Here is a 21,198-nt window from a genome sequence, read left to right on the forward strand (position 1 = left end):
CTGGTAATCTCAATCTCCTTTATCTTTCTAGAGTTACATCAGAAAATTAAATTTGATAGGACTCTTTGCAGTTTCCTTATTCTTGTATTCGTATTGGGCTTTTGCTGCGAACTGGGCTTCCCTGCGAATTTTCTCAGACTTCGGGCCCGATTTTGACTTTGATGCAGTCCGAATCTATCAAAACTCAAAACATGAGAATTGTAGAGTTTTTCCTTATCTTTCCAATGCATCTTGAATCATCTCAATCGGAGTCCGGATGGGAGAGTTATGCCCAGACTACTACGCGGCGCCGAAACTGTGCAAAATTACCCGATTAGCCTTGTTTTTCTCCTGACACCTTCTTTCATGCCCTGAATCGAAATACAAGCATAATGAGTTCAATTAAGTACTAATTAAGTATAAAAGACTGAATATTTAGGGATAAAAATATGATAATTTTTATTCTTATCAAATTACATCAACTGGACATAAAGAATGCTTTCCTGAACGGTGACTTAGAAGAAGAGGTATACATGGTTCAACCTCCTGGATTCTGTGCCAAGGGGAGTGAAAATAAGGTGTGCAAGCTACCAAGGTCTCTCTATGGCTTAAAACAGTCTCCCAAAGCCTGGTTTAGTAAGTTTCACATAGCAGTTCAAGAGATGGGATTCAAACAATGTCAGTTTGATCATACACTCTTTGTGAAGAGATGTCAGGAACAGGTTACTGTATTGATAGTGTATGTAGACGATATCATCATTACAGGAAGTTGGAGCTCAGAGATACAGAACTTGAAACAATTCCTTGCATCTAAATTTGAAGTGAAAGTATTTCCTTGGGATTGAAGTTGCCCGCTCAGAAAAGGGTATCTTTGTCTCTCAAAGGAAATACACCATTGATCTATTACGGGATACAGGTAAATTAGGTGCAAGGTCGGCAGATACTCCTATGGATGTGGACCACAAGTTAGGTGACTGTGTTGGTGAACCTCTGAAAGATGTGAAGCAGTTCCAAAAGTTAGTGGGAAAGCTGATTTATCTGTCCATGACCTGTCCAAACATTGCCTATTCCGTTGGGGTCCTGAGCCAGTTTATGCACTCTCCTAAGAAGCCACACATGGAGGCAGCAAAGAGAGTCCTTAGATACTTGAAGAAATATCCAGGAACAAGCCTACTATTCAGTAAACACAATCACCTAAAGGTGGAAGTCTTTACAGATGCTAATTGGGCAGGAGTTGTGGATGATAGAAAGTCCACTAGTGGGTATTGCACATTTGTGGGAGGAAATCTGGTGACCTGAAGGAGCAAGAAGCAAAGTGTGGTAGCAAGGTCAAGTGTTGAAGCTGAATATAGAGCTATGACACATGGGGTAGCTGAAGTCCTTTGGCTAAAGAACCTTCTAGGGGAGCTTGGAGTTGTTGTTCATAGTCCTATGTCCCTTTACGGTGACAACAAGGCTGCAATAAACATCGCCAGCAACCCAGTCCTACATGAGAGGACCAAGCATATTGAGGTGGATAAACACTTCAAAGGGGAGAAACTGGAAAAAAGGAAATTTGCATCCCTTATGTCAACTCCAAGGAACAACTTGCTGATGTCCTTACAAAGGGGCTTCGTGCTCGCGGCACAATGAGTTATGTGACAAGCTGGGCATGATAGACATCTTCAGCCCAACTTGAGGGGGAGTGTTATAAGGCTTACTTAATTGTTACTTTATAGCTGCTGTTAGTAGGTTGTTGGACAGTTACTTGTTTCTTTTTTCTTATTATTCTGATTCTAGGATATGCCGCCAGGGGCATACTTGTAATTTCTGATTCTTTTATGAAGTTAATATAAATAGAAAACTGGCGGCAGCCAGTAGTTACTTTTTTCCTCTCAACCGTACCTCTCTCTTCCTCTCTCTCTCTCTCTCCCAATCCCCACGAATCACCACAACAGCCTTGACTAGAAATGCTCCTCCTCGCCTAACGCCGTTGTTGCTAGATCCTTCAACATCCGTGGGTCTGGAAGTTGATGACATCTATTCCAACTGACCTACCAGAGCTGAGAGGGTCTCTTTGATTTCTCTCAATTCACTGGTAGTCTACCGCACTTCTCCTTCGATGCGGTCGATCCTTTCTTCTACAAACGAGGACCTGGTGGTGGCATCGCAGCAAAGCTATGATACCAGTTGATAGGTTCCCGCTTCTACTCTGTTTCTAGTGAGCTGGTTCGAGGGAGCTCGCCCTCCTGAAATGGACAAGAGATTGAAGACGCGCGCGCACGAGAGAGAGAGAGAGAGAGAGAGAGAAATATCAAGGAATTATTCACTGTTCTCTCATGTATTCGCTGATTGGCCTATATAGTGCATGGCCAGCTAACAACCTGTAACTGACTCTGAGCATCTTACAGACTATGATTGTATGGCGGCAATGGAGACCCTTCTGATCTGCTGGGGTCTCGTGGAATTCAAAGTAGCGTTCGGCTCGATAAATCCAAGGAACCAGATCATCACCTGAGTAAAGAGGAAAATCGATTTTGGCAGCCTTGACTAGAAATGCTCCTCCTTGCCTAATGTCGTTGTTGCTAGATCCTTCAACATCCGTGGGTCTGGAAGTTGATGACATCTGTTCGAACTGACCTACCAGAGCTGAGAGGGTCTCTTTGATTTCTCTCAACTCACTGGTAGTCTACCGCACTTCTCCTTCGATGCGGTCGATCCTTTCTTCTGCAAATGAGGACCTGGTGGTGGCATCGCAGCAAAGCTCTGATACCAGTTGATAGGTTCCCGCTTCTACTCTGTTTCTGGTGAGCTGGTTCGAGGGAGCTAGCCCTCCTGAAATGGACAAGAGATTGAAGACGCGCGTGCGCGCACGCGAGAGAGAGAGAGAGAGAAATATCAAGGAATTATTCACTGTTCTCTCATGTATTCGCTGATTGGCCTATATAGTGAATGGCCAGCTAACAACCTGTAACTGACTCTGAGCATCTTACAGACTATGATTGCTTCCCAATACGTGGATGTCGGGTATACACGAACGTAATGGGTGGTGCCATACGCGTGATTCGTGTGGTGTTCTGGGCCGACACTTGGGCCGGTTGGGCCTCAATTGCTTCGCCAGGTTCTTCTCCTCCACTGGGCTTAACAATCTCTCTGCTGCCATCCTCTCCATAGAAAATCCCTCTGGATTTTCTCAACTTTTCTGCAGTTGCTGATGGGATAGGGACTAAATATAGAAAATGAGTAGGCAATTGAGATGAGTTCTCTTCAATAATGTTTTCTTATCCCTAGCTGAGAGGTATTTACATTTCTCATGTAATGATTTTTAGATTTTTTTATAAAGGGATACTGTATTTAATTGGTATCCCATTTTGGGTGGAAGAAGGTAGTATCTGAAAAGTTTGGAGGGCCTGATGGGTTCTTAACAAAAGAAGAAAATCTGGTCAGATTTTCAAATATTGCCCATTTCCTATCACATATCTCAATCTAGTATCTACACCTGCCAAATAAATCCCCACTGAGCATGAACACGTTAGCAGGTATCTGGAGTGCCTAACTTGTAATCATATTTGTACATTTCAGCTTCTGTATCTTTTTTTTTTCTATTATGCATTAAGAATAAATGCTTATTTATCAAATTCTGAAATTTCTCTTTTTAGACTGTGATGAAAGATAAGCTTTTAGTCTATCCAAACTGCTTGAATTCCTTACTGTGTGTGGTATGATATGAATTTGGTATTTATTATCTATAGAAATTTTGGACCAGATATGTCTGCATTCAAAGCAGCAAATCCAAGTGCTGTTTTTGAAGATTTTATTCGATGGCATTCACCTGGAGACTGGGAGAGTGATGAAATTGAAGAGAGTAAAAGTTCCAGTGATCATGCAATGGAAGGACCAAGAGACAGCTGGCCTCCTCGGGGAAGGCTTTCACAGCGCATGTCTGAGCATGGAAATTCATGGTGGCAAATTTGGAATGAAGCCCCTGCTTTGCCTGCTTCTGAGCAGAAGCCTCTTCTTGATCCAAATCGAGAAGGAGAAAAGGTGATTTTCCGTGCATAGTTTTATGTGAAATCTTACCCTCATTGAGCAAATTTCATTCTGAAACCCTTTGCCATGTCTTTAAAATAAGCCTTTTTGATACACATTCTATTAAATAAGAAATGCAAAATTTGGATGGCAAGTGCCACTTGGGGAAAGCTCTGATATAAGGTAGGGTATAGGGTTGAAGTAGAATGGGTGAGTAGATTAGTGGCTAATCTGGAGGGTCCCTTATCCAGTGAATGGTTAGTTGGTCACATCATGAATTCCATGGCAGAAATAGGGAGGATTGTATAAAGAAGGATCTTAATTGGCCCTTTTAGGGTTCATTCTCTCTCTCTCAATGTTCAAAAGACCATGCTATGCCAAAATGCATAATGTTATATGAGACTTTTTTGAACAAAATTTGGTTTCTCCTTACTGATAAAAAAAAAAGGTTCCTCCTTTTTTGGTCAGAATTCCTTAAAAACTGTACATGCATTATCCTGAACCTTGCTAGTTTCTTGATATTGGTTCTAGGTAGATCACATGATTTAGCACTTCTATGAGATTCCTTGTCACCTTTAGGTTTATATTTATTTAATCATCTTCTTGAATCCTGTCATATTAGCTGATGCAAAAGGTACATCAAACTTGCGCTTTTTAATTGACATATTAACCCTTATGTATAGTGTTCTTCAACGCTGTTGTTCTCCATGAGAATGGCACAACCTAGCTACTGTATTTTCTGATCATGTGATACATATAGCCTAATGGATCTTATTTGATTAGCTAAGATTGGCTCAAGGTTCAAAATTTCGATCCAATACACCCCATATTGGGCATATCGTATCATATCAGCAAGCCTCCAAGACTCTAAATAAAGGGATTTTCGGGTTTTAAACACTACAAAAAAAGTTGGGTGATATCGAAACATTTGATATGCAAGTTCATGTGTATTGGGTGTATTGATACTTTGAACTTCAGATCAACTTCATTTCTTGAAATTATCCCCTAAGTCCTACCATAAAGCCTTCTCCATATGCAAGGTATCCATGCTTCCAACCCACAGAGGTAGGACCTTGCATCTGGTATGCTTAAGTGCACTTAAACAAATAACACTTGTTCCTGAAGCACTTATTAGAAAACAGGAATCTTGGTGTTTTCTGCAATTCCTGGAAAATTTGGATGAGAAAGCTGCTGAGGCATGAGGTCCTAGCTGAATGTTGACAAGTAAACGAAAACAACACTTGATTCACAAAATTTTAGAACAACAAACTAATCACTACCCCCATTTAATATTGGTAGAAATATTCAGATATTGCAGAATACTTGAACTTAGGAAAAGTAAAGTTCAGAAACATGTTGGTGGCATTGTAATGGTCATAATTTTACCAGGAAGATAACACTAGCAATGAAGACGAAGAACCAAATGAGATATCTTTCCAGGTTAAAGAAAACTACCCCAAGTTCCACCAGGCCTGGGTTCCCCATCTAAATAAGAGTGGCCTAGATATAGATGGGGGATATGCTTTGGATTCATGAGTTGCTAGCATCGAAGAGTTGACCAGAAAAAGAATCCAACTTCATGGAAAATTTCAGAGGCAACTCTTACCTTAAAAGATCAGCTTATTTCTTCACTATTAAACTCCATCCAGGTAGTATGCATTACAGGCTTCAACTTCCAGTACCATGATGCCTGAAGCCACCTATGTAACCTAATCACACTGAGGAAAAAAAAATGGCCAAATCTTCCTGATTTCTTGACATTGCAGCAGTAACAGGTGTAATGCTGATTCTGTAGGGGATGAGAAGAGCTGCATGTTCTTACCAAACAACAATTGCACTTATCTCAGAGAAGGACTTAGTTGTAAAAATGCTACCAACATGGAAATCAAATTCTAGAGTTGGGGAAGGGGAAATGTAGGCCTCCCTGAGGTAGGGAGTAAGGCATCCCTTATAATGAGGAGGCATGGGTTCAAACCACAAATAGGCAGGTTCTGCACATTGTGCCAATGGGTCCTGTATGCACCCTATAACTAACCCACTGACTAGGTCTAGCATACAGCACCTCACTCCTTGGGGGCCAAAGCCACATTGGAATACCAAAAAGAAAAAGTAGGGGGTACATCTTGGACTGGGCCAAAACCAATCTGAAAAAATAGTGTCGGGTTCGGTTAAATATTGGATTAGGGTTGAGAAGGAAATGGTGTAGCTGAACTGCTGTAGTGCATTTATTGTGGAAAGAGAAGAGTGTCCACTATCTAAAGTTTACATTATCAGTGGTGTACAAGAGGTGGCCGGTGGGTTAGTCTTCCATTTATTAGGAGGCCAAACCAACAAAGGGATACCTCTATTTTGTCTCTAGAATGACACCATGTGATTTTGGAATGCAATAATCTATGATCCCAACACTAACCATGATAATTAGAAGTGGATTTCCTTAACTATTTTTAGATTTTTCTTATACATCTAGTTAGGTCTTTTTTTTAGTTTTTGAAGTGGGTTAGATCAGGTTGGAGATAATAAGATTGGGTTGAGTTAGGGTTGGTCACTTAAAGTTGAAGATTGCTTTGAGTTAGAATTAGGGTTGAAGGTTCATGACCTCGAATTGAGATACGGGAGAGAAGAGACTTATTTGATCTCAGTATTCTTAAGTGGGAACCTAAGATGTAGGTTCCATGAGTGACTATTGTCATCAATAGAAAGACAAGCAGAGATTACCACATCCTTTGAGAAGGAGAGTTGAAAGATATGAAGGAGGAAACGGGGGGTTTAGGGGTTTATTGATCTAAACATCAGTTTCATCCTAAGGTCATTACCCACCCTGAATTGGAAGAAGAAATAAACAGAGGGTAAAATTTCAAAATACCTTTACATGGGTTAAGGAGAGAACCAATACAAGATATGGTTGCTGTTTGACCCATTAGAGTTTGTCATGTTTACTATGGATAATGGTGGCCCAACAACTTGATTGCTTACACTGGAATCTCTATAAACCATTTGCCAGGAAGTTTTCTTTCCATGGGAGACACATCTTTAAAAAAAAGTGTGAAGTAAAAAAACATAAAAACAATTAAAATTATTTGGATGGTGTTTGGTATCGGTGTAGCCTTTCAGAGAAATGGTGTCAGCTCAGCATTATAAACACGTTTAACAAAAAAACGTCAAAAAAAATATTTGGTTTAGCCGTTTATGAAAAAAAAAAAAACAAATCTGATGTTTGTCATTTTTAAGCCGTTTATCAGATAATGGTGCTGAGGTGTAAAAAAATTGTACAGAACGTTTATTTTATAAATGCCATTGATACCAAACAACCGCTTGGTTGATATCATATCTCAAATCACTATTTGTTCTTATCACTTTTCATCCAAACTATTATAATGGAAGATGACCATTGATACCTGTCTGTCTTCCCTATTAAATTTTGGGGTCTCACCTGTCATCATCATCCAAGCCTTATTCCAACTATATGGGGTCACACTGCATATCATAAAGAAGGAACATGAGAGTGTTTCTTTAACCACCTCTTTGCTAAACCATGCATAATTCAAGACTCAAAGAAGATGATGAAGGCAATATTAACAAAATTGTATAGAAAAATTAAGGGAACACTAATTTGTATTAGGTTTATTTAGTGCCCAACTGCATGGTGCTTGTTAACCTAGGTCATGGTTTAAAGATTGCTGACAGAGAAAAAACATGGTTTCTTACAAAAAATGCTCTGCTTGTTATTCAAAATTTATTCCATGATTCCTTGGATTATGATCAACCAAAATACCTTATTTTATGTAGATACTTCATTATTTGGAAACATTGCGGCCACATCATCTGCTTGAACAAATGGTGTGCACAGCCTTCAGAGCATCAGCTGACAGTCTAAACCAGACCTCTTTCGGGGGACTAAAACAGATGACTACCAAACTAGCACAGATCTACCTGACAATGGCATCAAATTTGAAATATTTGCAAGGTATATCATCTCATTTGTTCTTTCTATTTCGACTTTGCTTGCAGCTTGAAGTTATCATGAAATTCAAGCTTTCTGAGCTTTACTATTTTGTGTCAATCACAGCAAATCTTTTACCTGAAAAATTTGAAGTTGTTGATGACCTAAGACGACTCTGTGTCATCTTTGAACATGTTGAGAAGTTAATAGTCCTTGCAGCTTCTATTCATCGTAAGTTTGCAGAGGTACCACGCCTCTCAGGAGCAATTTTTGGAGACTTGTACAATTTTTATGTTCCAAGAATGGGAAATAGCATAACTGGGAGTGATGATCAGAAGGTAAACTGCCACAGGGATCTCTTTAGGGAAAGCAAAAATATGAGTGCTCATGTCTTATGGACTGTGAATATGGTCAATTAATAGTTTTTGCAGGGGACTATAAATCTATAATACCTTGTGTCTTGGGTTCCATCTATGAGATCCATCATAACATTACTCTGATGAGGGATCAGAATTGCCCAAGAAAAGTCAAATATGTTGGATAATTGATTAGGTTTGACATGATGGGCAACCCCTTGCATATGTCATTTACAAAGACATGGTATTCATGGACCATATTCAACAACTATGAGAATGAGACTTTAAATCACCCTTTTTGTTGTAAAATGTCCTTGAAATTAGTATGTTCTGATATGTTTGAAATTATTATCTTTGTTTAGGAGTTCAACATGAAGCAACAGGTGAGGATGAATGAGAGACAAACTGTGGCAAATATGTTTCCATCACCCACTGCTAACCAGTCATGGAGGAAAGTTCTAAGCATGGGCAATCTCCTTAATGGCCATGAACCAATTCAAAGGGAAATCATTTTTTCCATGCATGAAAGCATGAGAGGCAGTCACTATGGGGCCCCTTCTCCCAGGAGCTGCCACCAAGACATAGAAACACATCGAATGTATATTTGTGGAACATCTAATGACCTCCGAGTAGCACTTTCTGTCACCTCTTGTGATTAGTCTCTACCTGTTTCCAGTTTTTTTTTTTTTTTTGTTTTTATTCCTGTTTTGGGTAGATTGGACATCTACCAGTGCTATTTGGGTCCCTTAGTTGAAGCAATGTGATTGTTCTTCCAAGGTCAAGAGTGTTGGATGGGAATGGAATTCTCCAACCAAGGAATTGAAAGAATATATCGTGCTTCACTACATGCTTGAGGACATAGGAATCTTTTTATTTTCTTTTTACTCAATTTATAGGTGTTACAATCTTGGTGGTGGATGCTTGACATCATCCTATTAATCGTAGAGATTTTTAGGGTGGGAGAAATTGCTAGAAATGTTGAACTACTACTTCACCCTTTTCTCTGAAGAAGAAGAAAGGAAAATAACCCTATCAGGCGGGTGTGGAAATACGTTTAATTCGAAGTTTCAGCTAGTGGCCGTGTAAAATGAAACCGATTGATTGAAATGAAAAAATAAAAAGGTTTAAGTTCTTATTTACATGTAATAGGGTAAAATTGTGTGCTGTGTGACACGCGGTTTTCATTAACTTGTATATCAGCAGATATATCCATACTTGCCATAATGCCATATGCACAACTATAAATCACGTTTACTAGACCATTCTTTTTCCTCAATTTGTATCAGTTCGAAAAACACTTCATGGTGCTGGAATAACAATCACAACATCCATCTTATCAAAGGCAAAGAGTTCTAGGTTGTGTTTGCTACTTTACCAACTGATGGTGTCTCGGTTGGCAAGTTCCCCAACTGATTATCTGCACCCCCTCCCCCGGGGTTTCTTCTTGGAGGGCTACACAAGGGGGCAACCTATCCCCCAACTCAAGTGCAGGCAGGATTCGACCCCAAGCCTCCACAATGACCAGCAGATCTCAAAGTTTGTGCTTTAAGCGCCATGCAACAAAATTTGTTTGGTTGGGTAAATTATTTTGAGTATCAACATTCATACCACTTGTTGTATAAGATTATGTGCCTGGGGTGTTTGAGAGCCTCTGGGTAGGGGTGTCAATGGACCGGTTTTGAATTGGACCCCATCCAAACCAAAATCAATTTGGATGGACCAACAAGACATTGAATTGGATCGGTCCAGAATTAATGGTCCAAACTCCAAAGTATTTATTGGATTGGATTGGACCTGGTCCAACTATAATGAATTTATATAGGATTGGGTTCGATTGAGCCAATATTTGGTCCATTGATAGAAGATAGGAATATAGGTGTCAATGGACCAGGTTTGGGTTAGAAACTTAGAATTAATCTAAATTAAAACAAATTTGAATAGATTGGATGGTCTAGGCATTGAACTGGACCGGTCCAAAATATTCATTGGATTGGATTGGACCTGGTCCATTTTGTAATGGACTCAGATTGGACTGGATGGGATTGGACCAAATCCAGTCCAAATGACACCCCTACCTCCAGGGGCATTTCTATTATGATTGTACGGCATGGCATTTAGCAGCACCTATATGTCTAAAATCAACGAAAAAGTATGGACAGGCCCAATGCAGATTTCTGAATTCCACTGCAGACCTATAAACATTCAAAATGTCAAAAACCCTCACTCTATACACTAATGTCTGCCCGTGAATTGATATCAATTCCGAGCTGGCACCTACCCCAACTGTACTTTAGGTCTAAAAATTCTGACCCTGGGCTGAACCGTCGTTCTCCCTAAAATCAAATCCTTACACATTTGTCAAAACATTTTAATTTCTCATGAAATATCTCTGGTTACAAACATTGATACGTACAGTACCAAACATATCCCTAGTGACTGAATGTTGAAGCATGGTTGACAATCACCTTTCTAATATCCTGAATTCAGGAACTTGGTCAGAACCATGTGATAGGTAGTTAATGTACATAAGGTTGAGTCTTATTCTGGGCTATGACAAGTTTTACCTGGTGAATTGATACCATAATGATATTCATCTCAGTCCAACCCAATCCAAAGTTTTTTTTTCCTTGACCTGGTTTCTTTTTCTTTTCTTTTTTTTTAACCAAATCCAAATTCATGACTTCAAATTTTAAGCCACCCCTATATAAAGTATTACTATCAGTCTTTATTTACATTTGAGAAATTTATCTAATCTGCTCCGCCATGGTTATGGCTACAGAAGGATATTTTTAACACCCCTCATAACCTAGTGTATTTGCACCCAGAAGAAACAAAAATGAAAGTCTTGTTCTGTGTTCACATGTCCTACACCAGAATGAGGACAACAACAATCAATGGTGGGTAGAAGCAATAAATAAACAGTCCTTAAGCATATATGTAGGATTCCCATTCAACATCAATGCTTTCAATAACGATCATGCACCACTAATTGTACATATACTACTTCAATTAAATGGTTCTTAACTCCCTCTACATAAATAATGTGAATCATTTGTACATGTACCAAACAAGGGAAAGAAAAAAAGAAAGAAAGAAATAGATATATTGCATCTATTTTTAATTCAAATCCTGATCTAACATTCTACTCTCTTTTTAAATTCAATAAATGAAATACTTCTTTTAATAGGTGGGTAAACTGTTAAACCGTATTGCAACCAGTGCTTCTAAGACAGGGAGACCACAAGACAGAGGTCTGAACCCTTTCAAATGTAGAAGGGGTTTAGACTGGAGTCCAAATCAGCCTCCCACAAGACTGTGCCCCACGATGTCTTACAGCACATTTCCACTGTGTATTGGAAACATCTTTAGATGATGATATCATCATTCTTAATACTATTATCTGGAGATATTCCTAATACACGGTGAAGATATGCTGTGGAACGTTTTGAGTTGCAGTTTTGTGAGGGGCTGATTTGATCTTATTAGACTGATTCAACCATGACCCACTTAAGAGCAGAGCATGGAAGGTGAACCCTAGCTTTAGTGGTCGCTGGCCAGTGAGTTCATGGGCTCCATGATAAATAATAATAATAATTAATGAGATCTGGACTCGTATTAATATTTTATTCTGACAATAAATAATTAAATGATTGATTAGTTGATTATAATAAAAGGGCTGGTGATTAAACTATAGAATGGGGCTACATTGTTATCACTTTTTTTTTCAATTTTTTTTCTTTTCTAAGATAATCTATTTAATGGGGAGTACATTTTCCTAGCTGCCTTTGATTGCTTGAGGTTTTGAATGATTGAAGGGAATCGTTTGTGGTGGGGCCGGTTGGATATTAAAAATTATGCTAGAAAATTATAGAAAATTTTGTGGGGCTGTAGAAATCGACATCTTTTGTTTTGAATTTTAGGGTTTGGAGGATTTTTGGATGAAGGAGGCATTGGATTCTCTTACCTTTATTAAAAAATAATAATAAAGAAACGAAGGGATTGCATGAACCGTACGATGTAACAACCATCTTTCCTTACGCTACTCCTCTTAAGTGGGTTATAACATTTAAAAATATATAATATATTAAAGAGGCCCTACCCATCAAACATGATGGATGATGCATCCCCTTTTCCCCCATTTCCTCCAATTTACCCATCCATTTACCTCTTCTCATTTATTATGTCCAAACTACAAAACTGTGGTTGAAAAAAAAAATTAATAGCGTTGCGCCTCTTTTTTTCTTTTTTTCTTTTTTTTTTTTTATAAAAACAGAAGGAATCACACAGAATGGGGGAGGGAGTACGTCCCCAAAAATCAACACAATAAATAGCAATTAAACCCTAAAGAGTAGAATTATTGCAGATTTCATTAGAATGTGTATGATTAATAAACCAATGTATAGCCATATTCCCCTATTTGAAGACATGACGGAAGGTAACTACCAACTTACCAAGGCTAATTGAAGCTAATGTTTTAAGACTCAGACCGGAATTCTTTACTGGTCAACCGGAAAGGCCATTTGGTTCCTGATTTTTATGGTCTGACCGTATCCAGTCCGGAAACACTGATCAAGGCAATACAAATGGCAATAAGATGAGAAACAAATGCAAGAAATTTTGGTGCCCTACAGAGCCATCATTGTATGTTGGTTGGAGTTGGGTGGTGGGAGGGTGAGGAGTGTACAGAAATCTAGCAGATTGATGATTTGATCAAAACGAATGCTTTGTTTGAGAGCTTCTATAATAGATTTAATTATTAGGACTAGAATAGAGATAATAAATAAAGGTGAAGGCGTGGGTCCTCGTATTCCCTTTTCATAGTTTTATTTCCTCTCTAAAGATAGCTTTTTCTTTCTTTCTTTTTTTTTTTCCCTCATTCAGACGTCCCCCCGCACCAAATCCCTAGTGTACGTATAACCCATGATTTGAAACCACTAGCCATTGTGATCACGAGACTTATGAGAAGCTCTTAGTCTTGTCTCTTTCTTCATACAAAGTATCAAAGTTTATGCAATTCCTGATTTCTCAACCCAACCTTAATCCCACCTATTTGGAGTTGGCTAATACTCATGAGAAGAACTTGTATAAGATAAACTTTGGCAAGATTTTTGGTGAAAAGCAGCACAACATAAAGCATTAGTTTATGTTTTTAGGCTTTTTCATCAATGGTTGGAGGATCTCCATTGCATTCATTGGCTTGTTTGAATGCTGATTTAGATAATGTGTTGCAGATTTAGATCATATAAGATAACAAAAGAAATGCCAACCTTGAAATTTGTTCATATCTTTTCTCGTGAGTCGTGACAATGCATCATACATACATTCACAGAATCACAGGCAACCAAAGGCCCCACTGTTGCTATTTATTGTGATCATTTAAAAGAATATATATGCATATAATAGGGAATAGGGTACATCGAATAGTGTCAAACAAAGCTATGATCCCATTTGGAGCCCTAAGTTCAATAGGGAGACACTCAGAACATTGTTGCTATTGAAAGGGGGAAGGGGGAGGGGGGAGAGGCATCATTTTTTTCGCCCTTGGCTGTATAACAGTATCGAATCAACACCCACACATAGAAGAAAGAAAGAAAGAAAGAAAGAAAGAAAGAACCCAGGGTGGTTAAGACCCAGTTATTGATACATTGCCAAACGGTTGATTGTTGTGGGACCCACATGCATATAATTGCGACCCCACTTTGAAATGACGCAGTGTTGCAGATGTGTGGTGTGAGATGGTAGAAAATATAAAAATAAAAAATAAAAAAGAATTCCTGTGATCCGTAGAATTGCCATAATAGGATGTCTATTATCATGGCAACAGGTATATTATAAAAAAAAAAAAAAAAAAAAAACTTGATATGGTCTTTTCACAGAGTCATTTCTTTCCATTCAATCTCTTTTGACATGAGGGTACTTGAGGTGAGGAAACACAATCATAGTAAAAGACCTCCCTCGTTTGGGAGGTAATAAAGTCACCCTTCATTTTCTCTCTTCCCCTGAGAAAATGACAACTTTCTCGAATTCCTCTCTCTCTCTCTATCTGGTCTCAATTTCACATAAAAACACATTAAAATTCTATTGATTGGATGTATAATGAGATGGAGAGAAAAATACATTATTGGGTTACGTAACCCAATAAAATATATTCATTTTTCACATATATAATTAATACAAATCAAGTTTATTTACATCGATAATTAACATACTGGGCTATACTGGTCCAAGCTTTTCGATATGTCCAACATACTGGGCTATATACTATACAGTCCAGTATATTGATATTGAATAATTATTAAAACATAAAAAATAGGGCAACGGAATCATAGTAGATAGCTTTTCTTCTATTAAAAATATGAATGAAAACATAAAACTATAGTGCCATGATGTCACTAGTTTTCTTTTTCTTTGGATCATAATAATGTTCATGGGCCTGTATCTGTACACTTTTATATATGTATATATTCTGTATCTGAGTATCTCTACATTTGACTAAATGAATATTTCTCACTATATATGTCATATGATAAAGCTTATTTAAAATCAATTTGCCATAAGGATCCAATCCAAGCGTAAATTTGCAGGGTCAATAGATTATCTCTTGTTGTGTGGGGTCCATCCCATTACATCAGTATCCCATATCAGCCAATGAACATGACAAGCTTAGCTTATCAGACGATTAGATTCCTCCTCTTACGCAAGCAATTCATCACTTCTTCCTCTTCGTTTTTTTTTTTTTTTTTCATTCCAAAATTAATGCACCAATTCCCCTTAGTCATGGTTTATAATTAATATACATATATAAGCTTCTGTAAGTTAGAGCATATTGGAAGATAATGTTTCACCTCACTAAGTCAGCATTCAATTATTAAATAATAAGAATTCAGTAGAAGGGCTTAAAATTAATGCAGAATAACATCCACTGAACCGAATCTTTTATTTTACAATAATCACTTCAAGCTTGAATGTGGTTTTCTTGATTATGCTGATTTGGCATTCTTATATTTAATCTCTTTCTTTATTATAATATAATAAAAATAGTATAAAATAATTATATCATTATTTAATTTACGGATTTTATAATGAATAGAATGGAATGGTGAAATAGGATTCATATAACTGACCCATACATTCGGAATAATACTTCATGAAATTAAGTTCAACTAGTTGGACCATTTTCATTATTAAGCTCCAAAATGGAGACAAAAAGTGCAACAGTGGGGAAAAGGAAAGGAGTGGAGAGTTAAAAGGAAGAGAAAGAAAGAATCAGATTGCATATAAATATGGGGAAGAAAAAATAAAGGGTGTAATTATCAGGATATAATTGAATAAAGGAATGTTCTACTTCCTTGGAGCTTTGAGTTGTAAACAATATATTAACATCTGTAAAATTCCAGGTAAATTAGAAGAAAGAAATTAAAGCAAATTATGAAGATACTGAAGACCAAATTATTTTCTAGTCTAAGTGATGACATCTCATCTTCTACGATGGAAGACAAAAAAAAAAAAAGGCCAAAAAAAATTCTGCTTTCATGTAAACTGTTAGGAGGTTTTTGTTGAATCGGCCAAGCTTATTATCTGGCCTTCATAGAACACGGTTGAACAATTAAGGTGATTAGCTAAGGAGCCGTTTGATAACGGCTGAACTGAATCACTTATTCGTTTGTCTTTTAATGAATAAAATAATTAAACAATAAAATAGTCAAGGGTATAAATAATTAATCAATTAACACAACCTCCTTAAATAGTTATTCACAAAAAAGACAGAGCAATATACAATTTGGTTCGTCCATTCAGCTGTTATCAAACGGCTCTAAGTTTGCTTTAAATTGAAATCGAATAGATGAACGGGATTTGGAAATTCTAGATTAATTGCAGTCAGGAAATTAAAAAAAGGTAAAGAAACATGGAAATTAAAATGCATCAGTTTTTATTTTAATTCTCCATGTATTAATTCCAACATAATAAATCCTATTCTTGGATCTAAAATGAAATTCCTCAACAAAGACTTTGGTGGTTTGAAAAATGAAAACACTTGTTTTTCCTCGATTATAACCAAGCATGAGATGATGAGAATGAGATTACTTTCACCGCTTGTGCTACAGTGCTAGTCATCAATAGTCATTTACAGATTACCAGGGGCATTCTTGGTCCTCTGTTGACAAGAAATCAAGAATGGTTAACACCTAAAATTCCAGTAACCAAACGCCAGGAAGGTTAGCAGACGGTTGACCTTTGAAAGACCCAGTTTTGTTTACATAAAATTGATTCAATTAATACAAAGAGATGTAATACATCAGACTCAGAGCTTAGTATCTACTGACTTGAACATATATAAATATGAATTGTGAGAAGGCAACAAGAGAGTAGAGGCTAACAGAGAGGGAGATCGGACAACGGACGGGGAATGGGGAGCGGAGTTACGTCGGAAGGGGCCACAAGGCCCACCACGTGAATAGAAGCATTCACACACACATTCTCTCTCTCGATCTATCTATCTATCTCACAGCGTCGCTTATTCATCCATACATCCCTTTTAACGCCCCATCTTCCCCACTTTCTCCCTTCTTCTTTCTCTTCTCTCTTCACTGTTCATTTTTTCCTCCCAAAAACCCTCCCTCCTATCTCACAAAAACCTTATGAGCAACCCATAAAAGATCACCAAAATTGAGAAAAAAGAAAAGAAGAAACAATAGAGAGAAAAGAGAGGAAATCTTCCCCTTCTAAATGAAAGATCCTTAGCTCAGTCAGAAGAAAACTCAGCTACAGCTAGCAAATCCAATCTGCAACCAAGAGGGAAATTGGAAGAAGAGAGGAGAGATAATCACCAAGGACCCAGAGGAAAGAGGAAAACATCAATACCCAGCAAGAGGAATAAAGGGAAAAGGACAGAACAGTTATGGAAAGAACACCGGGTGGTGCATCAGAGCCTAACTCCGGCGAAGGTCCGTCGGCAACGGGTGGTGGGGGCGCAGAAGGATCGTCGGCAGCTCCACTGAGTCGGTACGAGTCTCAGAAGAGGCGAGACTGGAACACGTTCCTACAGTACCTGAAGAACCACAAGCCCCCTTTATCGCTCGCAAGGTGCAGTGGTGCACACGTAATCGAGTTCTTGAAGTACTTAGACCAGTTTGGAAAGACGAAGGTGCACTTAACTGGGTGTGCCTACTTCGGACATCCCAACCCACCTGCGCCCTGTGCGTGTCCGCTCAAGCAGGCTTGGGGGAGCCTCGACGCGCTCATTGGACGGCTCAGGGCGGCCTATGAGGAGAACGGTGGACGGCCTGAGTCCAACCCGTTTGGGGCCAGAGCTGTGAGGATATTTCTGAGGGAGGTAAGAGAAGGTCAAGCCAAGGCAAGAGGGATACCGTATGAGAAGAAGCGAAAGAGACCGACCACGACAACGACGACTATGCCGGCAAATGTTTCCTCAGCGATGACTCAAGCGGTTGATGGTGGTGGCGGTGGTTCCTCTTCGGAAGCTGGGGCTGCTAGTGTCCCTCCAGCCACTACTTCCGTATAGCTTCACTATTTTTTCTCTTTTTTCTTTATTTATTTTCATTGTTATTTGAGTCATATTATATGCCGATCGATTCTCTTTATATTTCCATCAACACCGTGATCAAAACTAGAATGGAAATCGTCCTTCTCTTTCTTTCTCTCGATCAATCAGATTGGATAAACCCAGTTTTCTTTTCCTTCTTCCGGCTGAAGCCTGAACTATGTTGGGGCTCATTTTCTCTGCACATGAACCATGAAATGAAGTAAGTTAGGGAAGAAAGAAGGATTCTTAGATTTCAATGCGATTCTCTTTGCTTGTCTTCTGCTTTTTAGGAGCTCAGCAGCTTTCGAATGATGAAGCAAAACCTCTCGCCCATTATTTTCTTGTTGCTTTTCTTTGTCGATTAATACGAAGATAAAAAACATTTAACCTCATTCTTCCAATTCCATCTTACCCAATATCATAAAAAACACAAATCCAATACATTCTTCTACTGTATGGTGACTTTTTTTTATTCTGAACCAAGTAAAATCTCATATCTACTTGTTTTATCTTGCTTAACTAAAACCCTAATTATCATTCAAAATGCAGTGATCACCATGTCCCTCAAACTTGGAGACTTTATCTTTTAGCTCACTTCACTCAGATTTGCATCAGTCCCAGAGCAGGCTAGCCGGATAGCCGCAATTCTTGTAGTAGACGTTTAGACCACTATAACTGGTCCAGGATCAGCTAGGCTTCCGGGGGATGTTATCAGGTCTCGATGGAGATACACGTGCCTCCACTGCCCCACGCGTTTGCACCTTCAGTCTTTCAGTTCTCTCCATTTACTCCACGAAGACCTTGCTGATCTGGGTCCTCTCTCCTCTGGCCCTCTGGGATTTTATAGATTATCTGCTTATGAATTGAATTGAGAGGGATGATGACGAGCTCTCTCTCACACGCACAACAAAGAGTCTCGATTCATCACTCTCTCTTCAAACATCTTTTTCCCTGCGATTCAATGAAAAAGAATCAAATAAAAAATGAAAAAGAAACCCGAAAAACATCTTTTTCCCTGCGATTCAGCCCAAGTGTGAAAACGACCAGCAGCCGACCCTGCTCTGCCCAGGTTATAAGATCGTCGTAGATATTATTGTTGTATTACTATTACCTATAACGTATAACGAACAGAAATCCCCCACAATAACTTCAGTACAAACTACAAACCAAGTTGAGATTTTTCAAGTTTAGACGTTTGAACTTCGGAGTTTTTCACATTATATTCATTCCTACAACACCATGGGCATTCCCACTGTTTTTTCTTTTTTTCTTAAATACCCAACTACAAGTCTATAACCAGGATGAATTCGAATTCATTTTCTTATCTTCTACAAGTAAAATATTAATTCTGGGTGGTTGTGTTGTGACACGAGACAATTTGAAAAACCAGAAGAGTTGAAAAGCTCAGCTAACAAAACATATTTTCTCGGGTGTTGTTCTCAGAGTTCAGTCTCGAAAGACAACATGCAGATAGATGCAGTCTTGTTTCTCCTGGAAATTAAAACCCAACCCCATTTCATAATCTTCTCTTTGACCCTCAAATAGGTTAACTTTAGCTTTTCCTGTTTTCGTTTTCCGGCTGCTCAGCCTCATACGACCTATCAGGCCTAATAAATTACGTATGTTATCAATCGTAAGAAGAGTCTAATCACTGTTAAGGGGTCCACGGCTATAATAAACGCATTATAGAAAACTCAAAATATATATTACTGTATTTGCTAGCTCAACATTGAGTCTCTCCGTCTCTGTCACGGTACGTAATGGGCAGAACTTCTAGAGAGAGAAGGGTTGAACGAGTTTGATCAAAAGAAGCAAAGCGATGTCATTAGTTGGGATGGATTGTTAGAAAGAAAGGGAAAGGATGAAATGGCTGAATCGTTTGTTTTGTCCTTACATGACAAATGGTGTCTGGAATGCAACGTTACTTCATCCATGAGAGGAGAGAGAAGAAAAAGAGAATTTTCAAACTGGAAGGGGTTGGAATTTGGAAATGGAGGGGTTTTAAAAGCACCTGCACCGTCTAGTCTTGTCGACACGTCCGGCAGTGTTATTATTGACGTATGGTTTTGATAGGAATATATACATAAAATATTTGCCTCATTTGCCTCCAAGTAAGACACCACATGATCACTTCCTTCCTTCTCATCCTCTTTCTCTCTTTCTTTTTTTACTCGCTGCTCGCTCCTCGCTGCTAGCCTTCATCCCCCGAGCTCAGCGCAGCGCAGCGCAGCGCCAGGCGCCCCTAGGACCCAGCACGAGAAAAAATAAAATATCTAAACTAAAACGACAAAATTAAATTACACGTGAGTTGTACTAATATGCGCCGAATGTTGACTCACTAAAATTTCTCTTTGCACAATAGCTGTTAATATGGACCAGCCTACAGTGCGGTTTCTAATATGGTGGACCTGGTTTTGTAGACCCCTATTAGATATTAAAACAGATATTGTTGTTTTCCGTCTTATCACTCTTCTATTGCCCCTACTCCCCTACTCAGCAGACGCACCAAGCTGAGGAGTGAGGACCTCCAATAATTTCTCTTACATCTGATTGATATGCTTATAAATTTATGGGTAATTAGATCTTCAGTATCAAACTGTGGGCCCTGTTTGTATTCAAAAAGCTTGTTATTCGAGGGCCCTCACCATGATTATGTATGTGTATGTTCTATATATTAACTCTCCTCTCTTTTATTCTCTCTTTCTTTCCTTCTTTCATTTTTTATTAAAATTCAGTCGGTTGGGTTCTGCATCGGACGGTGGGTCTCAGATCCCATTACCCTTTGTACAACACTAAGAAAAGAGAGAGGATCCAAATGTTAATTGCCACATCGCCCTCATCACTTGACTTGTCAAGTTTCACCAATAACCGTATGTCGCGTGGCGAAAGAGGTAACATCTCTTTCTGGTATTTTTACTTTCAAGGCAAGAGAAGAGAGTGCGCTACGGTAAACAACATAACAATAGCCACGTGGTTAATTATACTGACACATTAATATCTCCCGTGTGAAATCTTTGTGAGGCGCCCTGTGTGGGGAGCAGATACTAATTCGTCTAAATTGACTGTGCCATTACCTATAATGTAATGGAGTCGAGCCGGGACGAGATAATGTAGGGAGGCGTCAGCCGTGAGTAGGGAGTAGGACAATCTCATGTCATGGGCTCATGGGTTTTCCTTTTCAAAGTTAATGCTGGATTTATGAAACTGGCATTGAGGTGTGAAGGCGGGAAAAAAAAAAAAAAAAAAACAATGAATATGTGGTGACGTCTTGCGATTTGCTTTCCAGAAGGGAACGCTGCAACCATTATTATTCAACTTGAGACAACCATATACTCATAATGCTGTTGCGTATCGTCTTGGCTTGGCTCTAT

General features: G+C 38.7%; 2 protein-coding genes across 3 annotated transcripts in view; both read left to right on the top strand.

The window, feature by feature from the left end:
- LOC104597295 (Rab3 GTPase-activating protein catalytic protein) overlaps positions 1-9,422 on the top strand; it is a 69,883-nt gene extending 60,461 nt beyond the window's left edge. For both annotated transcript variants that reach the window (XM_010258758.3, XM_010258759.3), the window contains exons 19-22: positions 3,725-4,002; positions 7,774-7,951; positions 8,054-8,265; positions 8,646-9,422. In XM_010258758.3, coding sequence (XP_010257060.1) covers positions 3,725-4,002; positions 7,774-7,951; positions 8,054-8,265; positions 8,646-8,942 — 965 coding nt within the window. In that variant the 3' untranslated portion in view covers positions 8,943-9,422. The remainder of the gene's footprint in view (positions 1-3,724; positions 4,003-7,773; positions 7,952-8,053; positions 8,266-8,645) is intronic.
- A 7,212-nt stretch (positions 9,423-16,634) lies between these two features.
- LOC104597294 (protein LIGHT-DEPENDENT SHORT HYPOCOTYLS 6-like) lies at positions 16,635-18,107 on the top strand. Its single transcript, XM_010258757.3, has one exon. It carries the CDS (start codon positions 17,183-17,185, stop codon positions 17,804-17,806), a length of 624 nt encoding a protein of 207 aa, XP_010257059.1. The 5' UTR covers positions 16,635-17,182; the 3' UTR covers positions 17,807-18,107.
- The last annotated feature ends 3,091 nt before the right edge of the window (positions 18,108-21,198 follow it).

This window comes from Nelumbo nucifera, chromosome 2, assembly GCF_055504915.1.
Source record: "Nelumbo nucifera cultivar China Antique chromosome 2, China Antique-T2T, whole genome shotgun sequence".
NCBI lineage: Eukaryota > Viridiplantae > Streptophyta > Magnoliopsida > Proteales > Nelumbonaceae > Nelumbo > Nelumbo nucifera.